The 24297-nt window shown below is 37.0% G+C and overlaps 1 protein-coding gene across 2 annotated transcripts in view; it reads right to left on the bottom strand.

Annotated features, from left to right (window-relative positions):
- Positions 1 to 282: 282 nt before the first annotated feature.
- The window catches only part of LOC124882277 (regulator of G-protein signaling 6-like), a 131729-nt gene continuing 107714 nt past the window's right edge, over positions 283 to 24297 (bottom strand). For both annotated transcript variants that reach the window (XM_047388565.1, XM_047388567.1), the window contains exons 7-19: positions 23271 to 23322; positions 19835 to 19899; positions 19573 to 19649; positions 19083 to 19164; positions 18859 to 18933; positions 18589 to 18690; positions 18408 to 18469; positions 15545 to 15655; positions 13854 to 13979; positions 9288 to 9474; positions 5699 to 5788; positions 4333 to 4386; positions 283 to 3489 (exon numbers count right to left, since the gene is read on the bottom strand). In XM_047388565.1, coding sequence (XP_047244521.1) covers positions 3439 to 3489; positions 4333 to 4386; positions 5699 to 5788; positions 9288 to 9474; positions 13854 to 13979; positions 15545 to 15655; positions 18408 to 18469; positions 18589 to 18690; positions 18859 to 18933; positions 19083 to 19164; positions 19573 to 19649; positions 19835 to 19899; positions 23271 to 23322 — 1134 coding nt within the window. In that variant the 3' untranslated portion in view covers positions 283 to 3438. The remainder of the gene's footprint in view (positions 3490 to 4332; positions 4387 to 5698; positions 5789 to 9287; positions 9475 to 13853; positions 13980 to 15544; positions 15656 to 18407; positions 18470 to 18588; positions 18691 to 18858; positions 18934 to 19082; positions 19165 to 19572; positions 19650 to 19834; positions 19900 to 23270; positions 23323 to 24297) is intronic.

Genomic DNA, 24297 nt, shown 5'->3' with positions numbered 1-24297 from the left:
AGTTTACCGATCACCTACTTAACAATAAATTTGATATAGAAAGAGATATGACCATGACACAGTTCTGGAAAATTCTAATGTTAATGTTCTTAAATCTTGCGTAACACTGAAGTTCCAATTTTTACATTCGTTTCCCTAGTTACCAGAAAGGTTGATGTGGCTGCTTGAAGTTGCAGGTTAAATACAGTAGAGGGCAGTATGTACCTTCTTCAACAGCAAAGCAGAGCCCATTACATGAAAGTGTATCTGCAAGAATAAAAAAATAATGTTTCAAAATCCATCTTCATTGTGCATTCCTGTTTATTATCATGGTCCTCTTTACATAGGGTGAAAAGATGGTAAGACACCAGCCCACAAATTTTCACTGTGGCTGCTTGAAGTGGAATGTTTAGAAGACAAAATAAAGCGTACAATCATTTCCACAGAACTGGTTTACAATAACACAGCTGTTTGAGCTTCTGCATCTATATGGTCAAGTAAGAACTGATGCACCTGTGATTAAGTAGATATCTAGTGTCAATACTGCTTTTGTATTGCACATTTATATTGAATGTGCAAACTTAGTTTAATAAAGTAAGCAATATCACTTTTTTCAGGTTTAGGTAATCAATTTCATTTCTCTCAACTTTTACAAATCCCTCAGACATTTTGGATCATGGGTTACAGTCACTGCTCAAACAGGCCCGATAATAGAAAAAAAAATTTTACCTTCCTAAATATTGATGTTTCATAATAAAGTGTTCTTTAGTGGCAATTTGTAAGAAAATTAAGAAATATATTTAAAAAGTTAAACTTCAACTAATAGAATTTTAAGATGTTTGTTAATTTAATATGTCCCATTACAAATAAAAAAAAACTCCCTGCACTGTTTGTGTGGGGCACCCAGTGGCATGGGACACTTTAATTTCTAGATTGGCGGTTGAAGAGCTTCCAAGAGTGTCTTAAAGGTATAGAAAACAAAGATACTGGGGAAAGAAGATCAGTTAAGCCACATTTCTTTTACGTTTACCCACCAGCCTATTTATACCACTGTGTCCACTTGTGGTCAGAGGGTTACATACACTCAACATCGGGATCTCTGTCATTTTCGGCTTTTAATTATTAATATGTCCTGTTCTGTGTTCGTGTTGAAGTAATATACAACATACAACTTCAGTAAAAAATTGGATGAACAGATTGGAATTTATTTTAGACACTGATGTAATCAACGCAGGTTCAAAGTTTTACATACAGGGTGATATACATACAAGTACATAAACAAATATTATTGTGAAAAAGTTTCATGTTTTTGTCACTTATTTCAGAAAGTGAAACTCTTATGGATTAATTAAATAGAGTAAAATATTTTAAGGCTTTGTTTCTTGTCATTTTTATGATTGCTTACAGATAATGAAAACCCAAAAGTTCAGTGCCTCAGGCTACTACAAAAGACCAATAAAAAAGGATTATTTTAAACAGAAATGTCATTTCTAAAAAGTATTTTGATTTCTATGCACTCAATACTTGGTTAGGCCTTCTTTTGCATGAATTACTGCATCATTGTGGTGTGGCATTGAGGCGATCAGCCTGTGGTTCTGCTGAGGTTTAAAGGAAGCCCAAGTTGCTTTGATAGCGACCTTCAGGTCATCTGCAGTGTTGGGTCAAGTGCCTCATCTGCCTCTTGACAATACCCCATAGATTCTCTCTGTGGTTCAGTAATGGCAAGTTTATTGGCCATTCAAGCACAGTAACATTTGGTCTTTGAACCAGCTTTTGGTACATGTGGCAGTGTTGGCAGATGCCAAGTCCTCCATAATGGTTTTCAGCAGAAGGAAGCATGAATGAATTTATGAGTTGAGTTTATGACTAACCTTCTAAACAAATATTGAGCTTTATCATATTCAAATTTTCCTAATGTACCTGTACATACACCCCCACTTAGATTTTGTAGTCCACAACAGGCTTCTGTCAAAAATCTCGCTGAATATGACATAGCTCTTGGCAGAACTGGTAGAACTCATTCCATTTAGTTGATTTCCAGGCATATACCTTTACACACCTCTTTACACGCAGTCCACAAATATTCAATAGTTAAGCTTTTCAAAAAGCTTAACATTAGCCTGCTTTTTCCATTACAAAATCGGTTTTGGTGTGCGTTTTGGGATAATAGGGAAACATTTGTGGTTGATTGGTACAAACTTGCTATTGAACATATAATCAAATACGACTGGAACAGTATGTTTGATATAAGACTGTATATATTTTTCAATACTGTGAGAATCAAGAGAAACACAGAGTAAAACAAAATTTATAAACAAGTTTTGTTTTCTTTATAATTGCTATTGAATATTGTATTATCATTTCCTCCTCAGAAGAAATATAAAATAATGGTTCAAGGAAATCATTAAAAGCCAAAAAATATCTATGATATTTATGGTAATGATGAGAAGATTTGATTTGCTAATTGGAACTGTATGTATTGAGAGAAATGAAATTAATTACCTAAACCCTGTTTGCGCATAATCTGGTCCTCCTTAAAGGTCAGTCATATATATGTTATATATGTAAGAAGGGATGAACATCTCAAATAAAAATACTATTTGATTTAGTCGGTATTTATTGAATTTTTTCTGGGGGGCTTATCTACCTGGTGCCAGAACATAAAAATGACAGCTGCTTGTTAAAAATAAGAGTCCTTCCTAAGGAAATTACAAAACTCATTAGGTTAAAACTGATGTTTGCCATCTTTGCTAAAACTAAACATTATGGAAATAAATGTGTCTTTGAAACCGGTTAAAATATTGGCAACCAGTATTGGCATGCCCTTTGCCTCTGAGCAGTACAAATTTTAAATTTTCCTTTGTTCTATAGGAAAGAAACAAATTACTAATATTTATCACCATTTACTAAAATGTTGATGCACTACTCTACCTGTCATTTTTTCAAGTGTTGATCACGGTAAACCCGTCATTCCGCTTTCCCTTTTTACATCCTAGTGAAGTGAGATAAAACACCAAGCTACAGCATTAATCTAAGTCTCAATTTGACACCAGTCAAGGTATTCAAGCATTCCGTGTAAAGATCACTAAAAGTAAAGCATTAACCTCTTCAGCTACCACAATAAAATGAGTTTAGTTAGAGAAAAATCGTCTAGTCTTGTTCGATACAGGCTTCTGAGCGGAAACCTCCAAAGCAGAGTTGCGGTAAATCGTCTGTACTATAATAGAAATCCCCTGGTGCCAGGTCTGGTGACTTATTGCATGCTGTTGGTCCTCTTCCCTTTATCTAAGGTGAGATCCAAATGTGTTGGGTTTCCATCTCAGCAGTCTTAGCTTGTTTGGCACCCTCATCAATCCTCCCAATGCTACACCCACCCATACAAGTGTCTTTTTCCTAAAGCTTCTCATCTGCAAGCATCTGCTTTGGGTATGAATCCTCCTTTTCTGGATCCAGACCTTGTCAGGATGACTGCATGAGGCCTGTGAGTCGTTTGCCTGTCAGCGACTTGCCCTGGGTACAGACAGAGAGGAAAAGAGATACAGAGCATAGTAATACTATTTGCCACTAACAGATTCCTACTGTTTTTGGTTTTGTCCCGGTTAAATGTTTTAAATCATCAATATATTTATTATTAGACCTGCACGTAAACTGATGAGATGAGTAGTTACCCTGACAGAATAGGAAGAAACACAAAAGGTATCATTCAAAAAATATAAGCTTGAAAGAGTGGTTATACTTTGAAATAATTTGGGAAATAAGTGTAAATAAAATTGATTGTTACAATAATAATAATGCTTTTTTATTTATGGTTGCACACTAAAGACTTCGGGTATTAAGGTAAAGGAAAGAATCCCTTTATAGAGCAAAACAAAGAACTCCAAAGCAGGAATTTATTAATCCCTTTAATTTTGTTTCACACTCTAAAACATTCTTTGTTAAATTTATTCCTAATATCCTCTTGTTAATTTTAATAGCAATTCTTGTCTCACAGTGATACTTCTGGATAAACTAATTAGTGCCATAAACAAGTCAGCTAATCTCAAATCTTTTCAATGAGCACACTGTTAAAAGATGGAGTCCCCCTTATGGAAGGAGCCAAAGAGCAGTTAGTTATAAAAAGCAAGTTACTAGATTAAAAGTTCCTCAGAAACATTTCAATGTGTTGCCTCCTTGGTTATACAACTGAGCAAATATAAATACATTGATCTGCTTAATGTTTTATAATAGATCATATTAACCAACCCTCTTCCATTATTGACGTCAGATTAACACGGTCTACTTCTTACTAGACGTTACAGCAGCAGCATTTAGCATAACTCATCGGGGTTCTAGGAGAGGCAATAACACTCTTACCATACTGCGAGTGAACTTCTCCAAGGAGGTGCGTCGCCCCTGATCCGTTTCAGGCTACCGGGCCAAAGAAAAGAGGAGAGGACAGAGCTGTTATTAGTAAAAAAAAAAAGCTAAAACAAAAAAAATCCCAAAAGCACAAAATGGTAAAAGGCCTGAACTTGTATAGTACTTCATCAAGTCCCCAGAGACCCCAAAGCGCTTCACACTACATTCAGTCATCCACCCATTCATACACACTTTCACACACTGACAGTAGTAAGCTACATTGTAGCCACAGCTGCCCTGGGGCAGACTGACAGAAGTGAGGCTGCCATACAATCTGCACCACCGAGCACTCTGACCACCATCAGCAGGCAAGGTGGGTGAAGTGTCTTGCCCAAGGACACAACGACTGAGACAGACATAGAGGGGCCTCAAATCGGCAACCAACAAGACGAACCCCTGCCACAATCGCCACGGACAGTATAATACTAAAGTGGATGGAAAAGTACTGTTTTTTTTGTTTTTTTTTTGTAAAACAAATATATGGTAAGTGAGTCATGCATACTGTATATATTTGGCCCCCCTGAGTCAATACTTTGTATGGTCATCTTGTGCAAGTGCAGCTGCAAGTCCTCTGGGGCATGTCTCTATGGGTTTTAGATATCTAGAGGCAGAAAAGGTTGCCTGTAAGTTTGTAAGTTTGGCCTCATGTGACCAGAGCACCTTTTTCCACATGTTTGCTGTGTTCCCTACATTGCTTGTGACAAACTACAAACATGGCTTCTAATGTATTTCTCTCAATAATTGCTTTTTTCTGACCACTGTTGAATGATGAATGCACAACTAATGGTTGTCAACAAATTCTTTCACCTCAACTGTGGATCTCTGCAGCTCCTCCAAAGCCACCATGGGCCTCTTGGCTGCTTCTCCTGATTAATCCTCTCCTTACCTGGCCTGTCGGTTTCTGTGATGTGTTCAAAGCTTTGGATATTGTTTTATAACACAACTCCACAACTTTATATTCGCTAAATATCTGCTGTGTTTCTTGGTCTTCATGATGTTGTTTGTTCAATAATGTTCGCCAACAAACTTTAAAAGGCCTTTACAGAACAGCAGTATTTTCACTAGAAATAAATAATGACTAATTAGGTGTATGATACCAATCAGCTGCACTGGACTTTGAGGTATCAGAGTAAAGAGGGCTAATGCAAATGAAAGGCAAATATCCCTTTTCCTCCACTTGACAATCATGTGCTACTTTCTGTTTGGTCTGTCATATAAAATCTCAATAAAACACATTGACGTTTGTGGTTGTAATGTGACAAATGTCTGCAAGACCCTGCAAACTAAACAAATGACCCATGCACAGATGACAAACACTCACTTTCTTCCTTGCCATTAGCAGGTCCTGGTACACACTGGAGCGTAAGAAACGTGGATAACTGTCACTTTTCATCAGTTTGTAAATATGGTCCTAAATAAACAGTAAAGAAAAAGAAATGAGAAAATTTTTTTTTTTAATCAGAAACTCTGGTGTGGGTAATAAACTTTCATATGGCTTTAAGCAAATTGCACAAAAAAAAAAACTGGCAAAGTCAGAGAAATTTAAAGACTATTTCTGCAGGGTAAAAAGGTTTGCAGAGCACTGCCAGGCAACCGGCAGACCAAACATTTTCTTTATTAAGGTGTTCCTTTATAGGTCTGTGGCAGGAGAGGGAAATTGATAGACATAACCCCAAACATCTCTCTCCACACTCACTGATTCATCTGTCTTTTAGAAAGTCGTATTCTCCTGAAATTACCCCACAATACAAACTCATTAAAACTGGTGAAGCATGTAAGAAAGACAAATTAGGCAAACAATGGTGTATTACATCGCATTACAAGAAGCGTCTATGACATGAATCAATTGAATAGACATGTATTAAAAGAAAATTACAGTGTCCAAAGGCCATTTACAGCCTAGGACCTTTCAATACCAGTTTTGGCCCATATGAAGTCTTTCTATAAATGAATCCAGAGGCACAAAAGTACTCTGGCTCTGCTCAATATTGTTCAAGATAAATTTAGTGGCATTTTACCTTTGCTTGAAGCAGAGTCCTACAGACACTCATGCTGTAAAGCCACAAATTGACATTTTCATTTCTTGATTTTAGAAAGACTGAATACCAATTTTCTCACTTTACGTTTTTCTGTGCACAGTGCTGCGCATGTTGTTAGACCCATCAGGAATAAAATTGCAACATTGTTCCCCAATTAAATGACAAACACCACCCCTCTCAGCTTAACGGGGAATCCAAAACCATTCTATTTTGCAAACTCACAGTTCTTATATCCTGCTGCTCCTTGGTCAGAACAGTGAAACCTTCCACAGTTAAAGCAGTCAGATTTTCTAACTAAACTAACAACTCATTAATCCTATGGACTACATTAACAACACCATAACTAGGAATAAGTGTACCCAAAATCCCTTTCCAATATGGAATCCTAGCTCTCTTTTGTCGTTTGAACATTGTCTTCCTTTCTAATAATGGGCTGATTGAATGTTCTTAGGACACGAGCACCCATCTCTACTACGAAAAGTAACAAGAACCCGAAAGCCTTTGAATAAACTTTAGAAGATAAAGTCTATTCAAAGGCTTTCAGCATTGGAATGACTCTGTCACTGAGCAAGTCAGAAAGACAGAGCCCCGAACAAGAGTTTACAGACAGTATTTAAACAGTATGTGGGTGTTACCTTGACTTAAAAGAGTTTTAGAAATATGATTCCCAGACCCCACCTTGGGTCAGAAGTAAGAAAGTTATTTATGAGGGCACCCATCTACCATCCCTTGAGATATAACCCTTCAGGGAGTGTTAACCATAAAACTACTGATAATGAATTTACAGACCAACTCCTCTAGGAGTACAAAAGGTAAGGTAAGGTAAGTTTATTCATATAGCGCTTTTCAGTAACGAGACACTCAAAGCGCTGTACATACAATTACAGTACAATCACAAAGAACACAGAAAAACAATTCAAATGCTAAGAAATCAAAAAATCTATGAATCCTTCTGAGAAATCTAAAAATCTCTGGTCAATATTACAATGATACAGATAACATTAATAATCCTTTGGGTTTTACTGGTAAGAGCTGGTTCTAAACCAATCTTCTTCTAAAGAGGTAATTATATCATTAAGTCCTCTATGTAAGGGAAAGCCTCTTGTGCTAAGAAGTCTCATCATTCCACTGAATTCTAACTAGTGAAGCTGAGTCACTGGTACAAAACAGCTTTAATCCACATTTTCAGGTGCTAATAATATATTGCTTTTACTGGTGCTGAAGTTGAACTAAGTAATCTAATTAAGAAAGCTGGGTCATTGGTGTAAGAGCAGCTAAAGTCCAAGTTACTAATAATGTTTGGTTTCGCTGGTAAAATCTATGAAAAGTAATGAAATCCCACATTTAGGTAAAGTAAGATAGGAGGGAAAAAAAAATCATATTTCAGACTCTATTCTTAGCAGAATAGAGTCTGAAATAGTACAAAAAACCCCAGCAGGGGTAAGCAACACACACAAAAGTAAAGATTTAGCAAGGGTACAGTGCAATCTTGAGGGTGCGAATATATATATAAGTCTGAGTGTGTTGCAAGAATTAGACTGTCAACACTGATAGAAGCGCCATTGTCCTTGAGAAGAGAGGTGGAAGTTTTATCAATCGGCCGCATAATCCTATCAGCACACAGCTGGTAGGGGAGCGCTGGGGAAGAGCGTTGTGTTTATATAACATCCAGGAGATATTTTGTCGATAGCCAGTTGGCAGAAGTTGCCAAGGCCACATTGGGGCGCCAGATTTAGAAACACAATAAATGTTGTGGTTCAGGCAGTTGTGAATTTCCAACTACCTTAAGAGTTTTACTGGTATGTCTCAATTGCGAATCCAAATAGCCAAATTTCTGGTACTTTCCGCAGATCTGGAGCGTACAACTTCTCCAAGATTATATCCTTTAACCTCTGAGTCCAACCGCTGCCAGGCTGCGATTCTGTTCAAGAATTGTGTCCAGCTTGCGATTCTGCTCTCTTAATATTCCAGTCTGAGTGTTGATTGCTCTACAGACTCCATCTAACATCGCAGGCAGCTTTGGAATGCCCATGTTTTGCGAATCACTCGATAAGCCAGGTAACCACCAACTCCAAAAAGCAGAAACCCTGTTATCAAAAGTCCAAATATGTACACATTTTCTATGTCCTCAACCAACATCGTAGTCAGGCACACAATCCTTTACTGCTGCCAAGAATTCATTGTGTTTCCAGAGAAGAACGTCCCACCTGGACAAGAGGGTCTCCTTTACCCTGTCTTCCCGTAGGAAAAGAAAATTTGACCAATTACGTTGAGAGTCCAGCTGATCAAATCCATAATTTACAAGTTTGGAGGATATGCAAAGCGAGGCTCTGAGAAAAATACAGACAAAAGCAGAAGCAGGGATCAGCACAGAGGGAGGGAGAGAAAATGCGTGTGTCTTCCACCGAGAGCAAGAGAAAAACACAGAGGTCAGAGAGGAGATAGGTAAAGAAAAGTTCGGAGCACTAAAAAGAATTTTCCCATAACAGCATAACACATGACTTTTAGCAATTATCATTGTTTGCATGATTGTGCCACCCCCCAAAACCATGTCATCCTTTCCAGTGAACCAAATAGTGGATATCAAAAAGTACCACTGGGTTTCACAAAGCAAGAAAAATTATAGTGTATCAACACATAATTGACAATAAAATGTTTGGTGCTAGAAATCCAGTCACTGAATTATAAAGAAAACCCAAAAGGACCCTTTGTGTTTAGGCACTGTAGTCTTATTGCAAACTATTAAATAACTTTTTTTTATCTGCTAATTCACTATATAGAGGTCTGGTAGGATATTCTCACTTAAGTAGTTTACAAATCTCCAGTCACACATCTGAACTTCAGAGTGTCTTACTTTTGTTTTGCTCCTACCTGGGCATCCTCATAGCTATATCGTCCAGGGTCTTTCAGGTTCTGGCTGGTGATTTCATAGCTATGTGAGTCCAGGTTGATGGAGCTGGGTGCTCCCTCTGCCAGAAACTCTGCCCAAATGTCTTGCACCCTCTGTGCAACATCCTGCTGGGGGACACTCTTCAGACCCTGTACTGCAAGCCAGAATCTGGAATGGAAATCACAAGAAACATAAAGTGGATAATATGGCAACATTTTTTTTATTTTGTTTTTATCTTAAAGCATTTTATGCATGTGAAAAGGTCTGTGCTCTCATAAAAACCAACGTCAAGAGCAAAGGGAATGGAAGATGCACATCATCAACTGCATGAACTGTCTCATCAAGAGTGGTGTTTTGTCTTTCTGATTTGAAATATGTAACACCTTCCTGAAGTTGGCAGTTCCTGAGTCTGAGAAAAGTCTTGCACCTTCCATTTAAACAATAAGTGTATCGATAAGAATAATATGGACTCTTCAAACAAATTCCACATGCCAAACAAAATTGTATCAAGGGATCTTTGTTGTTGATTCTATATTCTCCGAGTAGCTAATTGGACATTTTAAGGGTGAGCAGCTTAACACTGTGTCTTGTTTTGTATCTGCTTGTTAATTATTATCAGCCTGTACCTCTTCACCTGGTAGCTGTTATTGTGTTAAAACCAATATCAGGTCTACATCACTTTATTGAGAAGAATGAAGGTCATTGTGTGTTGTCTGTTTTCATTTGCAATTAGGCTGCAAGAACGTGAGAAAGAGCGAGATCTTTTGGAGATAACAGGAAAGTTGAACAGAGTTCAGTTGCTCTGGTATATCATTTTGAGCTTTCAACCTCTGTCGGTATTGGAACATACTGGATTTGGAAATACTGGCAACATTTTGAACATCTCAGTGTTAAGGTACGGATCTGCACTGCTCCCCAAAGGTTTCGACCCACACCATTTTGCCTACAGAGCTAATAGATCCACTGAGAGTGCAGTAGCCATAGTCCTCGATGTTGCACTGTCCCATCTAGAAGAGTTATGTCCTGCAGCCTTTTGTGACTATAGCTCAGCATTCAACACCATCATCCTCCACAGACTGGTGGACAAACTGAGGGACATCCACAGTCCCCCTGCATGTGAATTCACAGCTTCCTTTCGGCCAGTGGGCCAGACTGGGTCAGCAGACATCTTCGGCCCTCAGCACCAGCTCTCCACAGGGTTGAGTGTTGAGTTTCCTGTTCTATATCCTCTGCAGCTACGACTGCAGACCCTGTTCACCACACCAACAACACCAATGTCAAGTTTGCAGATGACACCACAGTGGTTGGGTTAATCTATGGGGGAGATGAGTCCGTCTGAAGAGACAAGGTGGAGCGGCTGATGGCATGTGGCACAGAGAACAACTTGCTTCTCAACATCTTCAAGACTAAGGAGATAATATTGGACAATAGGAAAAAGAGAACAAACATTTTACCACTGATCATCAGAGACTGTGAGGAGAGGGTGGCTGACTTCTGCTTCTTAAGAGTCCACATCGAGGATGACCTGACCTGGAGCATGAACACTTCTGATCTGCTGAAAAAGGCCCATCAGAGACTGTATCTCCTGAGGGTGCTTAAGAAGAATAGCATCACACAGAAACTAGTGGTGTCCTTTCATCGGTGCTCTGTTGAGAACATAATGACCTGTGGTTCACCAGTTGTGCAGTGGCTTAGAGAAAAGCACCAACATTAACACGGCCCAAAAATCATTGACTGACCTCTCCCAACACTTATTATCATAAAGGACACTTCTCACCCGGGTCACGCTCTGTTTTACCTTTTACTGTCAGGCAGACGCTACAGATCAACTGAATCAAGAGCAAGCAGATTCAACAACAGTTTCTATCCGAAAGCAAAAGCTAGACCCAATACAGCCAGAACATAAAGGAGATGCAGTAATGGGAATGTGTAAACAGTATGAATGTGTGTACATATGTTTTTATTTTACATTTTTAACAAAATGCTTCCATCTTTCTACTTTACATAAATAAATTATTGCTCTATGCATTGCGAGATAGTTTTTTTTTCAATTTCGTTGTTCTTGTAACAGTGACAGTAAAGGATATTATAATTTATTCTCTTGTAGCACACATGAATTTATTTGTTTTAGCAATGTTAGCCGCAATAATTTCTACAATACAATGCCAAATTTAACTTAAATTTAACTTTGAAATAAATTTTTTTTGGTTCTTAAATAGTAAAACACTGCCTTTACACAGGCTCCTCAAAGTTGCTTCAACACCTAATATAACTCATTAAAAGATTGATCACAACAGGAAGGCTAGAAAACGTTTCAGCTCAGAAAAAAAATCAAAGTTGGCTTAAATCGGTATGGGCAGAGCCTTATAAACCCTTGACATCAGAAATCAGCCCCTGGTTTCTGCTTGGAGCATCTCTCAATATGCCCTTACAACACATATTTTACTAAAATAAATGTTTTACTGATCTTACTTTCCCTTACCTCAAACTAAAAGCAGTTGTACAACAGCAGCAACCACATGGGATAAACACAACTATAGTATATTTCCTTTCGGTTTTTTCTTTTTTTAAAGAAACAGGAAGTAAACTCATTTGGACAGATCAGTTTAAATATTCAGGGTCATTCAAGTATGTTTCAAAGATACTTACAGTGTCATTGATAACTTACTTGAGAATAAATAGGTTGTGAACACATTTTCAGAACAATCCTACAAACTTCCTAGTGATTAAAGACTGTGATTCAACTGAGGTAACCAAAAGTCACAGGATGACTGCCTCTAATATTAGTTTCTCTCTCTACTGATCTGAGGACTGACTTAGCAATATAGAGGGGAAACATCTCTGGGGTCTACTTCTATGATTCACTCTCAGTTTCTCTAGAAATACTCCCAAGGTTTCATCATAAAACTCACACAGCTCAAAAACACAAACATTTATTGCTGCCTTGAGCATGAAAGGCGGAACAATATGTTATGTGTAAACCTTTTTTAGGGCAGCGCCTGTGAGTGGTCAGCAAAGCCTCGGTGACCTGTCCCCCCCTTGTCATGATGTATGTTTGGATGGGTTGTACTGGAATTTTAATTTCCCCTCGGGGATCAATAAAGTATCTTCGAATTTGAATTGAATTGAATTATGTCTAAATGAAGGATGAATTTAATATTTTCTCTGCAAATCAAGAAACTGCAACTACAAAATTAACACATTCATTAAGTTGAAGGTGAAACACTTGTCTTTCTTTGCATGTAGCATTGTGTCTATGAGTGTCAACCTGGTTCTATAGCAATATAGAAACCGAGCTAAATGATCATTGTGAAGAAATAGTGCATTCATTGATTACCCTGAAAAACAATTACATAAGAATTTCATAAAAAAATTCATCTTTCAATTATACGTTTTATGCAAAAGAGCAAAATTAAAACATCTCTGGTATTTAACCCTATCAACAACACAATTTTAATAATACTATGCTAATGTGCAAAAGCAGTGTGAAACAATTTGCACCATTTCAGTGCTTCTGCAGGCAAGCAGCAGCAAGCAGCAGCTCATAGATTATCGCCATCAAGGTTGAGCTCTTCCGTAAAAGCAGAACATTTGGCAGTTACCAGCTCCTAAGCATTTTGATGTTTGTCAGAATATAAATGTTATTAGCATAGAAAATTGTTTCTGTCAGATCCATTCTAAAGCTGTTTCTTTTACAAGAAGGATAATTCACAACAGGGAACTCAAGATAATTATCAATTCTCTTAAGTGGGTGTTCACACCAAGTTCCATCAGGTTCACAGCAAGGTCAGGCAGTGCAATGTCACAGTGGGAACAACAGTGGGAACACTATCAAGAACAGAGCGACAAGGGTAATCACATAGGCTTCCTATGCAGCCACTTGACCTATGCAACTGAAATGTGAGACTCTCTTTTTTATACCTAAAGCCTGACCAAATCTTTCTTTTAAGACAATAATCCTAATCAAAACAGAATATCTTCAACATAGTGTCTGAGAAACAGCATTGTGTATTAATAGCCTGCCAAAGACCTGCCAAAGATCAAATTATAAATATGAATTTATCTTGATATCAAAACTCAATCAACTTTGTAAATAAAATTGGGCCACAAATTCCTTACCAACACCATGAAAGACTGTGAAGGTCTGTGAAGGAAGAAATAGTACTAAATAATAGTAAATAGAAATATTAACTATTTGTATATCAATTTGAATTGTGATATGTTTATCCTGCACACTTAGAGCCATGTTTTTAAAGAACCTGCAATGTTTAAAAATAATACTGTACTGGTTTTTGAATTTGTTTTTGATATATTAAGAAAAGAATGACAACTTTCTGAAAGACTCTCTGCTTGTAAAACCCGTCGTACTCGTACTCCGGAGACCTGTGCTGCATGTTCCCCCTCTCTCCATCCCACTTCCTGTCTTCTGACTTTTGAAAAACAACAAAAATAAAAGCAACTAGTGCCACAAAAAAATCTTTAAAAAAATAAACATTTCCATTCATCCTATGATTTACGACATTACCTAAGCTTGTGTTTTGGCTCACCTCAGGTTTTCCGAGCTAAACTCGGACTCTAAAAACTTGAGGAACAGGTCCTGTCCCGCTGGATCCTTTAGGGCCTCCTCCAGGGAGAAACCCCATTTCTTTACCCTTTGTTGACTAGGCTCTTTGCTGGGAGAGATGGAAGAGGGTGAAGAGAAAATGAAAACAGTTTAAAACGTCCAGATTTTTTAAAACAGTGAATTTAATAATAAAGTGAAGTACAGAAAAGACAGGCATCAGAAAGAAGCAGGCTTGAGTGTTGGTTGTTCTGATAAACACCCGAGGGAAAGAAATGTTTCAACTTAAAATGAGGTTTGTCTTTGACATGGCAAAGGGACAATCTTGTTGGGATGTTAGTGACTGCAAAGCTCCACATGATGACAATGTTCATCTGGAACCACATGATTTAGATTTCTACAAGAACTAAATTCTTCTGTGCCAAATTTAATCAATTCTGATGATTTATTAAGAAGCATTAGGCTCCATGTTTACGTCTCTGCTCTAATTAATTCTTTCATTATTTAGTGAGGCCAGCAGTTCAGAGCACAGTTCAACTTCTTGGAAGTAGTGATTACCCACCCAATTTCCGTTTATCTTTCATTAATAATTCAGCAAACTATCAGTAGCATTATGTGGCTGTGCAGACTTCTGGAACAGAAAAAAAAAAAACATCTCTTATTTAGAATAAGTAAGATGTTTTCATCTAATTTTTGTAATACAAAAGAAATGACTGACTTTGTCCTGCCGACCCAAGGGAAAATTGGTAATGTGGGTTAATGGTTAGGTTGAGGACTAAGGTATTAATTGAGTTTAGGTTAGGTTTAGGGTCAAATTAGTTTACTGATGTTCTTGGTACAAGAGGTACCATGCTATGCACATATTGCATTATTATCCCAAACACACTAAGCAACTCAGTGCAAGCTAATTGCTTGTTTATTCCTTTTCTGCTTTAGATAATGAGATATTGTCCAGCTGCCAAGAACATCAAGACAATGACATTTTTTATATATACATTTTTTCATAGTGGTAAAAGAAGAAAATGTATTATTTTAAACAGTAGTCCTGTCAAACAAAGACTTTGTGCCATCACCTAGTTTTAGGACACATACAAGTTTTTCCAATAGGTTGGGTACTGAATTTTGAATTGAAATTGTGGCTTAAAAAGGGTTAAAGGTCTTTTTCTGATGTTGCTTGGTAAATGAGCTCTGCATGCATTCAGGCGTTAAAATTCCTCACAGGTTAAACTATTTTATCACCTAACCATTGTTCAAATTTGTTAAGCTAACTAAAGAAAAAATGTCACAATGCGGTGGTGTTAAGAAATTAAACAATAAGAAAATGTCAAGATATTTTTTTTGGAAGAAACTTCACTCCACAAGTGTGAGATGCTTAAAATCTCAGAGCACCTAAAAACATTTCTAATGAAATGCACAAATGAAACATTTATTTAGTATTAAGAGCCACATCTGTAAATGGTTTTGGACCAGTAACTATATAAGGTCTACAAGGTTTTTTTTGTGATTTCTGAATAAAAAGTTATTTTAAAATTTAAACCTTACTATCTTTCAGTTTTTGTTACCTTAAAAACCCCAATGTTGTGTAGACACCTAATATGAAATACTGAGTTTTTCATGAGTTTCTATAAATGTTAACTGGCTTTACAGCTAAAAGTGCTGTTGTTTCTGCTTTTGTACCTCATCTCCAGATCCCAGAGAGTGGGATCATCACTGGTCCAAGGATTGGATGGTTCTGGTGTGGTCACAAACGGGTCATACTCCATGAACTGCTCAGTGTAGGTTATCAGACTGGTATACAAAAACACACATGAACGCACAAAACAGGGTAAGATCAAACACACTCATTCATTAAAATCACTGTTCTCAAAGTGTGGCACAAGTCGTGCTTCTGCAGGAACAAAGGTATTCTGTTAAATTGAGGGCTATATATTTGATTCTTGTGTACCTCCTGCCATGATCTAAGTGGTATTTTGGTGTGTGTAAGCATATTAATTATTGAATGTTACTTGTAGTGTATAAGCACTTTGAGTGATAGGTATGACCAAAAAAGCATTTTACAAGTTCAGTCCATTTTCCATTTATGTACAAGTGGTTGTATCTGGGCAGGCTTCAGTTTTACTAAGAGGAATCTTTGGTATCAACTATTTGAAAAATAAAGATGAGGTAAAGTACAAGCTGAACTGTGATATAAAGCACAAGCCTCCAGAAAGGTGAACCGTTCAAGCACATTAATCTTTGGCTTAATTAAAAGCATGTCATATGTGAAGTACAGGTCCTTCTCAAAATATTAGCATATTGTGATAAAGTTCATTATTTTCCATAATGTAATGATGAAAATTTAACATTCATATATTTTAGATTCATTGCACACTAACTGAAATATTTCAGGTCTTTTATTGTCTTAATACGGATGATTTTGGCATACAGCTCATGAAAACCCAAAATTCCTATCTCACAAAATTAGCATATTTCATCCGACCAATAAAAGAAAAGTGTTTTTAATACAAAAAACGTCAACCTTCAAATAATCATGTACAGTTATGCACTCAATACTTGGTCGGGAATCCTTGGCAGAAATGACTGCTTCAATGCGGCGTGGCATGGAGGCAATCAGCCTGTGGCACTGCTGAGGTCTTATGGAGGCCCAGGATGCTTCGATAGCGGCCTTTAGCTCATCCAGAGTGTTGGGTCTTGAGTCTCTCAACGTTCTCTTCACAATATCCCACAGATTCTCTATGGGGTTCAGGTCAGGAGAGTTGGCAGGCCAATTGAGCACAGTGATACCATGGTCAGTAAACCATTTACCAGTGGTTTTGGCACTGTGAGCAGGTGCCAGGTCATGCTGAAAAATGAAATCTTCATCTCCATAAAGCTTTTCAGCAGATGGAAGCATGAAGTGCTCCAAAATCTCCTGATAGCTAGCTGCATTGACCCTGCCCTTGATAAAACACAGTGGACCAACACCAGCAGCTGACACGGCACCCCAGACCATCACTGACTGTGGGTACTTGATACTGGACTTCTGGCATTTTGGCATTTCCTTCTCCCCAGTCTTCCTCCAGACTCTGGCACCTTGATTTCCGAATGACATGCAGAATTTGCTTTCATCTGAAAAAAGTACTTTGGACCACTGAGCAACAGTCCAGTGCTGCTTCTCTGTAGCCCAGGTCAGGCACTTCTGCCGCTGTTTCTGGTTCAAAAGTGGCTTGACCTGGGGAATGCGGCACCTGTAGCCCATTTCCTGCACACACCTGTGCACGGTGGCTCTGGATGTTTCTACTCCAGACTCAGTCCACTGCTTCCGCAGGTCCCCCAAGGTCTGGAATCGGCCCTTCTCCACAATCTTCCTCAGGGTCCGGTCACCTCTTCTCGTTGTGCAGCATTTTCTGCCACACTTTTTCCTTCCCACAGACTTCCCACTGAGGTGCCTTGATACAGCACTCTGGGAACAGCCTATTCGTTCAGAAATGTCTTTCTGTGTCTTACCCTCTTGCTTGAGGGTGTCAATAGTGGCCTTCTGGACAGCAGTCAAGTCGGCAGTCTTACCCATGATTGGGGTTTTAAGTGATGAACCAGGCTGGGAGTTTTAAAGGCCTCAGGAATCTTTTGCAGGTGTTTAGAGTTAACTCGTTGATTCAGATGATTAGGTTCATAGCTCATTTAGAGACCCTTTTAATGATATGCTAATTTTGTGAGATAGGAATTTTGGGTTTCCATGAGCTGTATGCCAAAATCATCCGTATTAAGACAATAAAAGACCTGAAATATTTCAGTTAGTGTGCAATGAATCTAAAATATATGAATGTTAAATTTTCATCATTACATTATGGAAAATAATGACCTTTATCACAATATGCTAATATTTTGAGAAGGACCTGTACATAGGGTACATAGAGTGTTGGTATTTGAATGAACCACAGTTAAAAGATGAGGTTAGGCCATTTTATTTGATGCAGATGTCAATAAACAAAACCTGTAAAACCAGTATTGTCATTTGAAGTGAAAAAAATTAAATAAAATTACAAAATGTCTACAAGCACATGTAAATCAACTACTTCTGAAAAAAATAATTGCACAAAGTAATAATGTCATTAGAAAAATAGTGCATCTTGTGTTATTGTAACCATCAGCTCCCGTATATGTAAGCCATTTTCTCCGAAATTAAGGATGAAAGTATATTAAAAGTGTTTTAAAAGTGCCTCCATTTCGGAGCTCTATTCTGAATTATCAGATTAATCAAGGAAGCAGGAGTAGCACCATTAGAGTTTTAGTCACTGCTTGTTACTCCTGACCACTTTTACCCCACAAATGCCATAAACACTTTTGAGGTGAAGGTTTATTTTCTTCCTTCTCCTTTTATTGTAGTCTGTCTGCCATAACTACAGTCTCCTAAGGATGAGATGGAGCATCAACATTTGAAAGGATACCTAGTCCTACTTTAACAGAAGAAAAGGTAAGCCTGTAGAACATATGTTCAATACAAATATTAGCTCCCTATGTGTAATGTTCATTATGTTTGTGATGTGTGAATTTTCTTTACCTTTCAGCTACTTTGGACATTTTCAAACAATGGCGATCTAGCTGGGTGTTCAGGAATAAGATCTGTAAAGGACAAAAAATCATTATTTAAGTTTATTTGTAAAAGCAAAAAAAGCAAGGCAGACATTGAATGTTTTATTTTTTTTTTGTCATCAACATGCAAAGTTTTAATAAATTCTTACCTCTTTTTCTACATCCTCTTTTGTCCCTTTTCGGCAGTGGTGCAGCAAAGTGTGTATGGGACTCTGCGACTGTGTTCCCTCCTCCACCACACCATACACTGACTGGATCATTAAAAAAATAAAGAGAAGAACATGTAATTCAGTTTAATGCACTTGAGTTTTCTTTTGTTACCGGTGGAGATTGTTTGATTAAAAATATAGGGGAGTGACATAGGTTTTTTTTTGTTTTTTTTTATTAAAACAATATGTCTCCCTGATCATGAGTCCTACCTTTTTAACTCGATGAGGATTCTTCATGCGTCTACATTTCCTTATGTCCATCTCTGTGGTGTTAACACATCCAGGCTGAAGAAAAATGAACAAAAATATTTTTTTGTAAATACTGGTAATATATGCAGCACCTGAGGAGTTTTTTCAACCATGCAGTAAAACGTTGGTAAACAGGGACTGCAGGTGGAAAGATAAGTTAGTCAGCCACAAAGAAAGACATTTACCACTGGTCTGTGGACATCCCAGAAGGCTCTCTCCTGGCTGTCAAGGATTTTCCTCTCAATTTTATCCTTTTTTCGGTCGATCCTGCAGATGCGGTGATGCAGAGTGAGAAACAAAACATCCGTGTTGTCATGATTGCATAAAAGATTCAAGTCAGGACTGAAGGATTAAAAAGATGAATAGTGGTGAGATTATGGAGTCTTTAAATTATTTTCTTTTTGAAAGAAAACTATGCTGTGGCTAAGAATATGTAATGCAATGTGATGATATTACATTGTTTTATGTACAGTCACTGGAGTGCAGAATATCAAAGGGTTTTAGGAAGATCACGTTTACACATACCATTTTTACAGAGGCTTGCTATGTGCATAAATCTAAGCAAGTAACTGTATTCAAGGTAGATGCAAATTTAAGTTGAACCACAAAAAAGTGTGATGTTTTCAGAGTTCATGCGTACTAATTTCATGTGCTGCCTTGGTCACTAACACTTACTTGACCTGCGCCTCAGCCTGCATGTAGATAAACTCCCACTTTCTCGCAAAGGCCCTCTGTAGTCTTGCTAGGTTCTCCTGTTGGGAACAAAGCAAATACTTTACATCAAGCCTATAATTATCTTAATACAAACAATTATTATAACATTTTTATCAGATTCAAACTTTTATTACAGTATAATCTTTGAGAAATAGTACATGCCTGCCCAAAAGGTTACTCAAAACAACATAATTATAACTTAAAGGAACATTTCAGCACTCACCGCCTCATAATCTGCCAGCTCCAGCCTCGTCTTATTCTGCATGGTGCGCTTGCACAGATAGATAGCTGTGAAAAGGGATCAAAACCAGAATTATTGGTGAATAACATCCCCTTAATCCTTTATCTCATGTGTGTCCTATTATCAGTGGAGACTTGTGATTCTTGAGTGCCTTTCCTCACATATTTCCTGCACCAATTTCCAGTGTGAAGGTGTTTGATAATTTTTAAGATTATTAGGATGTGAAGATATTGTAACCCTCACCCAAACCCATGAGTGCAGGCCCTGTCTCAGTGTTTTTCAGTAGACATTTCTTTGTATTTAAAGTAGTGTTCAAAATAAACCTGACAAAGCAGTGTTTTTGGTAGAAATTATATAATCACATGGCAAATAATTTACTAGTAGTACGAAAATACAAGAGTCATAGGCCACCAACAGAAACAACATTCAATATATGCATGCTCTTGATTGTGAAGACAGTGAAGCATGGTGGTTCAAGCATTATATGAGGATGTTTCTCTTGCTATGGTGTCAGGCCCATTTATAGCATACAGGGGATCCTGGATCAGTTTGCATATATCAAAATACTTGAAGAGGACATGTTGCCTTATGCCAAGGAGAAAATACCCTTATAAAATAAAAATGATAAAACTGGTGTTTCAACAAGACAACAAACTCATACACAACAGTAAGCAAGCACCATCTTGGTTCCAGACCAATAAAGTCACAGTTATGAAATGGCCAGCCCAATCCCCGACCTTAGTCCGATTCAAAACTTGTGGGGTGACATTAAAAAAAATGCTGTTTTTGAGGTTAAACCCAAGAAATGCAGAGAAATTGTGGAATGTTGTCAAATCATCCTGGGCTGGAATACCAGTTCACAGGTGCCAGAAGTTGGTGGACCCCATGCAACGCAGATGTCAAGCAGTTCTCAGAAACAGTGACTATACAACCAAATATTACTTTAGTGGTTCACAGGAATGATAAATCCTAAAGATTTTTCAGTTTATACAGAAAATATCTGAGTTGTTAAAGAAAAATTCTGACACTGCCATTTTGCTGTATTTGTTTTCTGTAATGTGATTAAAATATTGATACATTTGTCTTTACACAAGTTAAAGATTCAACTTCCAAAACTTATTTCACATTATGGTGGAACACTGCAATTCTTCACACATAAGCCAATAATTATTTTTGACTGCATTAGACTTTATTAAAGGCTCTGCTCACATTTCATCTATCAACATGCATTTATACTATAACTGACCAAGAGGGTTGCTCCAAATATTGCTGTCAGAGCTGCAGTTAAAATACATCACATCCAGCAGCTTCAGAGTGGATCTTAGTTACTTGTTCTATTTGCAAACATGTATACTGACTTAAATGAGCAAACAAGAGACCCATGACCAGGTTTACTGACATTTTGGTAAAATTTTAAATATTTATTGACACAAACAATGCTGTCATTTAGACATAAGCACATTGCAATTTTCCTCTAAGCCAAATTGTTGTGAATTCTTCACCACCATGTTGGTGTGTTCAGTATAGTAGCCCTGCTAATACAGGGGCATAATGAAAACCTGAAATAAAAAAATAAAAAAACTTAAATGACTCCTCAGCAGGTTTTTTAGCTGTTTTCATTACTTTAATATGTGTAGGTACACATGATTGCTTACATTATCTAACAAATGCTTAAAAACTAAAGACATTGGGTGATTTAACTGATTAAAGTACCGATAGTTTTAAAGATGGTGATCAAAGCAGATGCAATCTAATTTGGACAAAGCATCAACAGAAATGAAGCTCAAAATCCTAAATGCTAATCTTAATACATCTTGAGTGGGTTTGCACCTTTATTTAGTGCTTTCCAGTTCTGATTATCTTGTAAGCATGTTATTTCTAATATAACACATTTTAATTACCCTTTAGAATACAGTCAGTCTTTAAAGAGTAAAATATCAATTTCATTTACCAGAATCTTGAAGCAGCTCAAGAAGCAGCCAGATACTCAAGAGCTGCAGCATCAGAAACCATATATTCTAAACAGGCTCATTGGAGACTTTTATAAAATTGTACCAGAATACTGTACCAGTATAACATATTTTGTTAAAATCTAAAACAAGACAATTTATACACAATGCTACATTATATAAATTGCAAAGAGATACACTGATTTTTATATGAAATAGTTTTCAAAACGATTCATCCATTTTCTTCCACTTTACAGATCTGCACTACTCTGTACTGGTATGTCACATAAAACCCAATAAAGTGTAATACCAGGCAAATGTTTGGACACACCTTTGTCATCCAAAGGCTTTTTCTCATTTTTATTACTTTCTGCATTGTAGAAACATAGTGAAGACATCAAAACTATGAAGTAAAAGTATAGAGATTATGCAGCAAACAAAAATTGTGAAATATCTCAAAACATCTTTTAAATTTTAGATTATTCAAAATATCCTCTCTTTGGTTTGATGACTGCTTAGCACACTATCATTGAGCTTCATGAGGTAGTCACCTGAACTGGTTTTCCAACAGTCTTGAAGAAGTTCCCAGAGGTAGTAATAAAAATAAAGACAAACCGTTGAATGAGAAGGTGTGTCCAAACGTTTGACTGGTAATCTACATTGAAGTTATGGTTATAAAGTGACATAATGGGAAATTCCTATGGCTATCAATATTTGTATGTAGCACTGAACGACTGTGTAGAGCTAGCATAATTTTTGAAATCTTTAGAGGAATGTGTGAAAGCAAGGATTGTTTAGTAAGCAGAACCAGTTCTGCCCTAACTGCTGATCATTGAGAAATTATGGCTTCCTTTGAGAGTCAAACTCATTCTTTCTGTAGCCTAAAGCCTAATGAATCAAAGTGTTTGCATACTAATCAGGACATCCTCTATATCAGCAGATTCTCAGCATGTAAAACACAAAATCTGAAAAGTACTTATTTAAAATTAGGCTAATCGATAATTTTCTTCCGTCTCAAGCAATTATTTTCATTATTTAAAAATGTTCCAGTGTAACCTTGCACCCAAACTGGATTTTAAAATATTGATGATACACAGCATACCAGGTCAAAATTAAAGCAATAAGATAGAAATAGGTTGTAATAGGCTTCTTATGTAGTATGCATAAATTAGACATTCATTTTATTCAAACCAGTAATCATTAGAAGCATTTAGACATCCAATTGAAGTAAAAATTAATCCAAACATATTTTAAAAAAACCTTTCAAATTGAATGCTCTGAGTTATTATCCTAATAACTTTACTGGTCTAACTATCGCTCCTTTTAAATTAGGTACAGCAGTATAGCATTTTGTTCCTTCTATGAATATGCTAAAAAATAAACATTACAAGTTTGCATAAGACCTTAAAAAAATGTAATCTGTTAAAATTAAATATTTTCAAAAATGTTAAAACGCAAACATTTCTTACCATAATCTGTGTTCTCAGGCTCCCAGCAGTTGGATGGCCAGAAATATGGTGCCTGAAGCAAGAAAACCCAAAGAAAATGAAAAGTTATGCTGCCTTGATCAATACATTGAGTCTATCTGTAAGTCAAAAAACATTTCAAAAGGTCAAGAGATGACGATTACCTTTAGTTTTTCACTGTGACAATGCACAATATATCAAATCAGACAACAAAAGATAAAACTATGACCAACAATGTGAAAAGAATAAGTCTGAATTGACTTTTTGGAAGAATCTGCATGTTCTGCAAAGTTTCATAATCATCTGTACTGAGCAGACAGTGCTTCACAGCACCGTGCAAAGGTATTTGTACTGTGAACCTGAACATTTGTTGAAGGCAATTATTAATTATTAAGTCATGTATCCCTCCTCTTCACAACACACTATTTTGTGTTGCTCTTTAAAAAATCCTGATAAATAGCATTGAAGTTTGTTGTATAAACAGTTAAAGGGATTATGAGTCAAGTCTATTGATTTCTTTATTATGTGGGTGTTTGTCTTGCAATGTTTGCTTCACTTGAATTAGAATTGATGTTGTTCATTAATGTTTTTGGCCTCCTTCAACACTCCTCCATTTCACTTTGAAAGACAAGAATGAAGGTCAAAGCACCGCAGTGAACTGCTGTCTGCTTTAATTAAACTGCTGCTCATGTTCTGTTTTAACTTCTACTCTCCAACAAGGCTCTACAAGAACAAAGACGACGTTCCACAGAGATAACTCTAATCTTAACTCATGCAGGTTTATAATTGTCAGCTGAGGACATACACAAGTTATTTCCTTTCTAAACTAGAAAATTCAGGGAAAAAAATGAAAGACCACAGAAATTGTGATTTCATTGTCATTGTCTCATCTGTGATGGATGAATCATGTCCCCTTCTTGTGCTTTAATGGAAGTGGTTGCTTTAGGAGGGTTTTGGGAGAGGTCCACTCAGCTCAAATCCAGAGCAGCTTCCTGTTGTATCGATTAATATTTTAACACATCTGCCTTGA

The sequence above is a fragment of the Girardinichthys multiradiatus genome, chromosome 15, assembly GCF_021462225.1.
Source record: "Girardinichthys multiradiatus isolate DD_20200921_A chromosome 15, DD_fGirMul_XY1, whole genome shotgun sequence".
NCBI lineage: Eukaryota > Metazoa > Chordata > Actinopteri > Cyprinodontiformes > Goodeidae > Girardinichthys > Girardinichthys multiradiatus.
The sequence above is the reverse complement of the archived record's forward strand: the minus strand, read 5'-3'. Positions and strand labels throughout refer to the sequence as shown.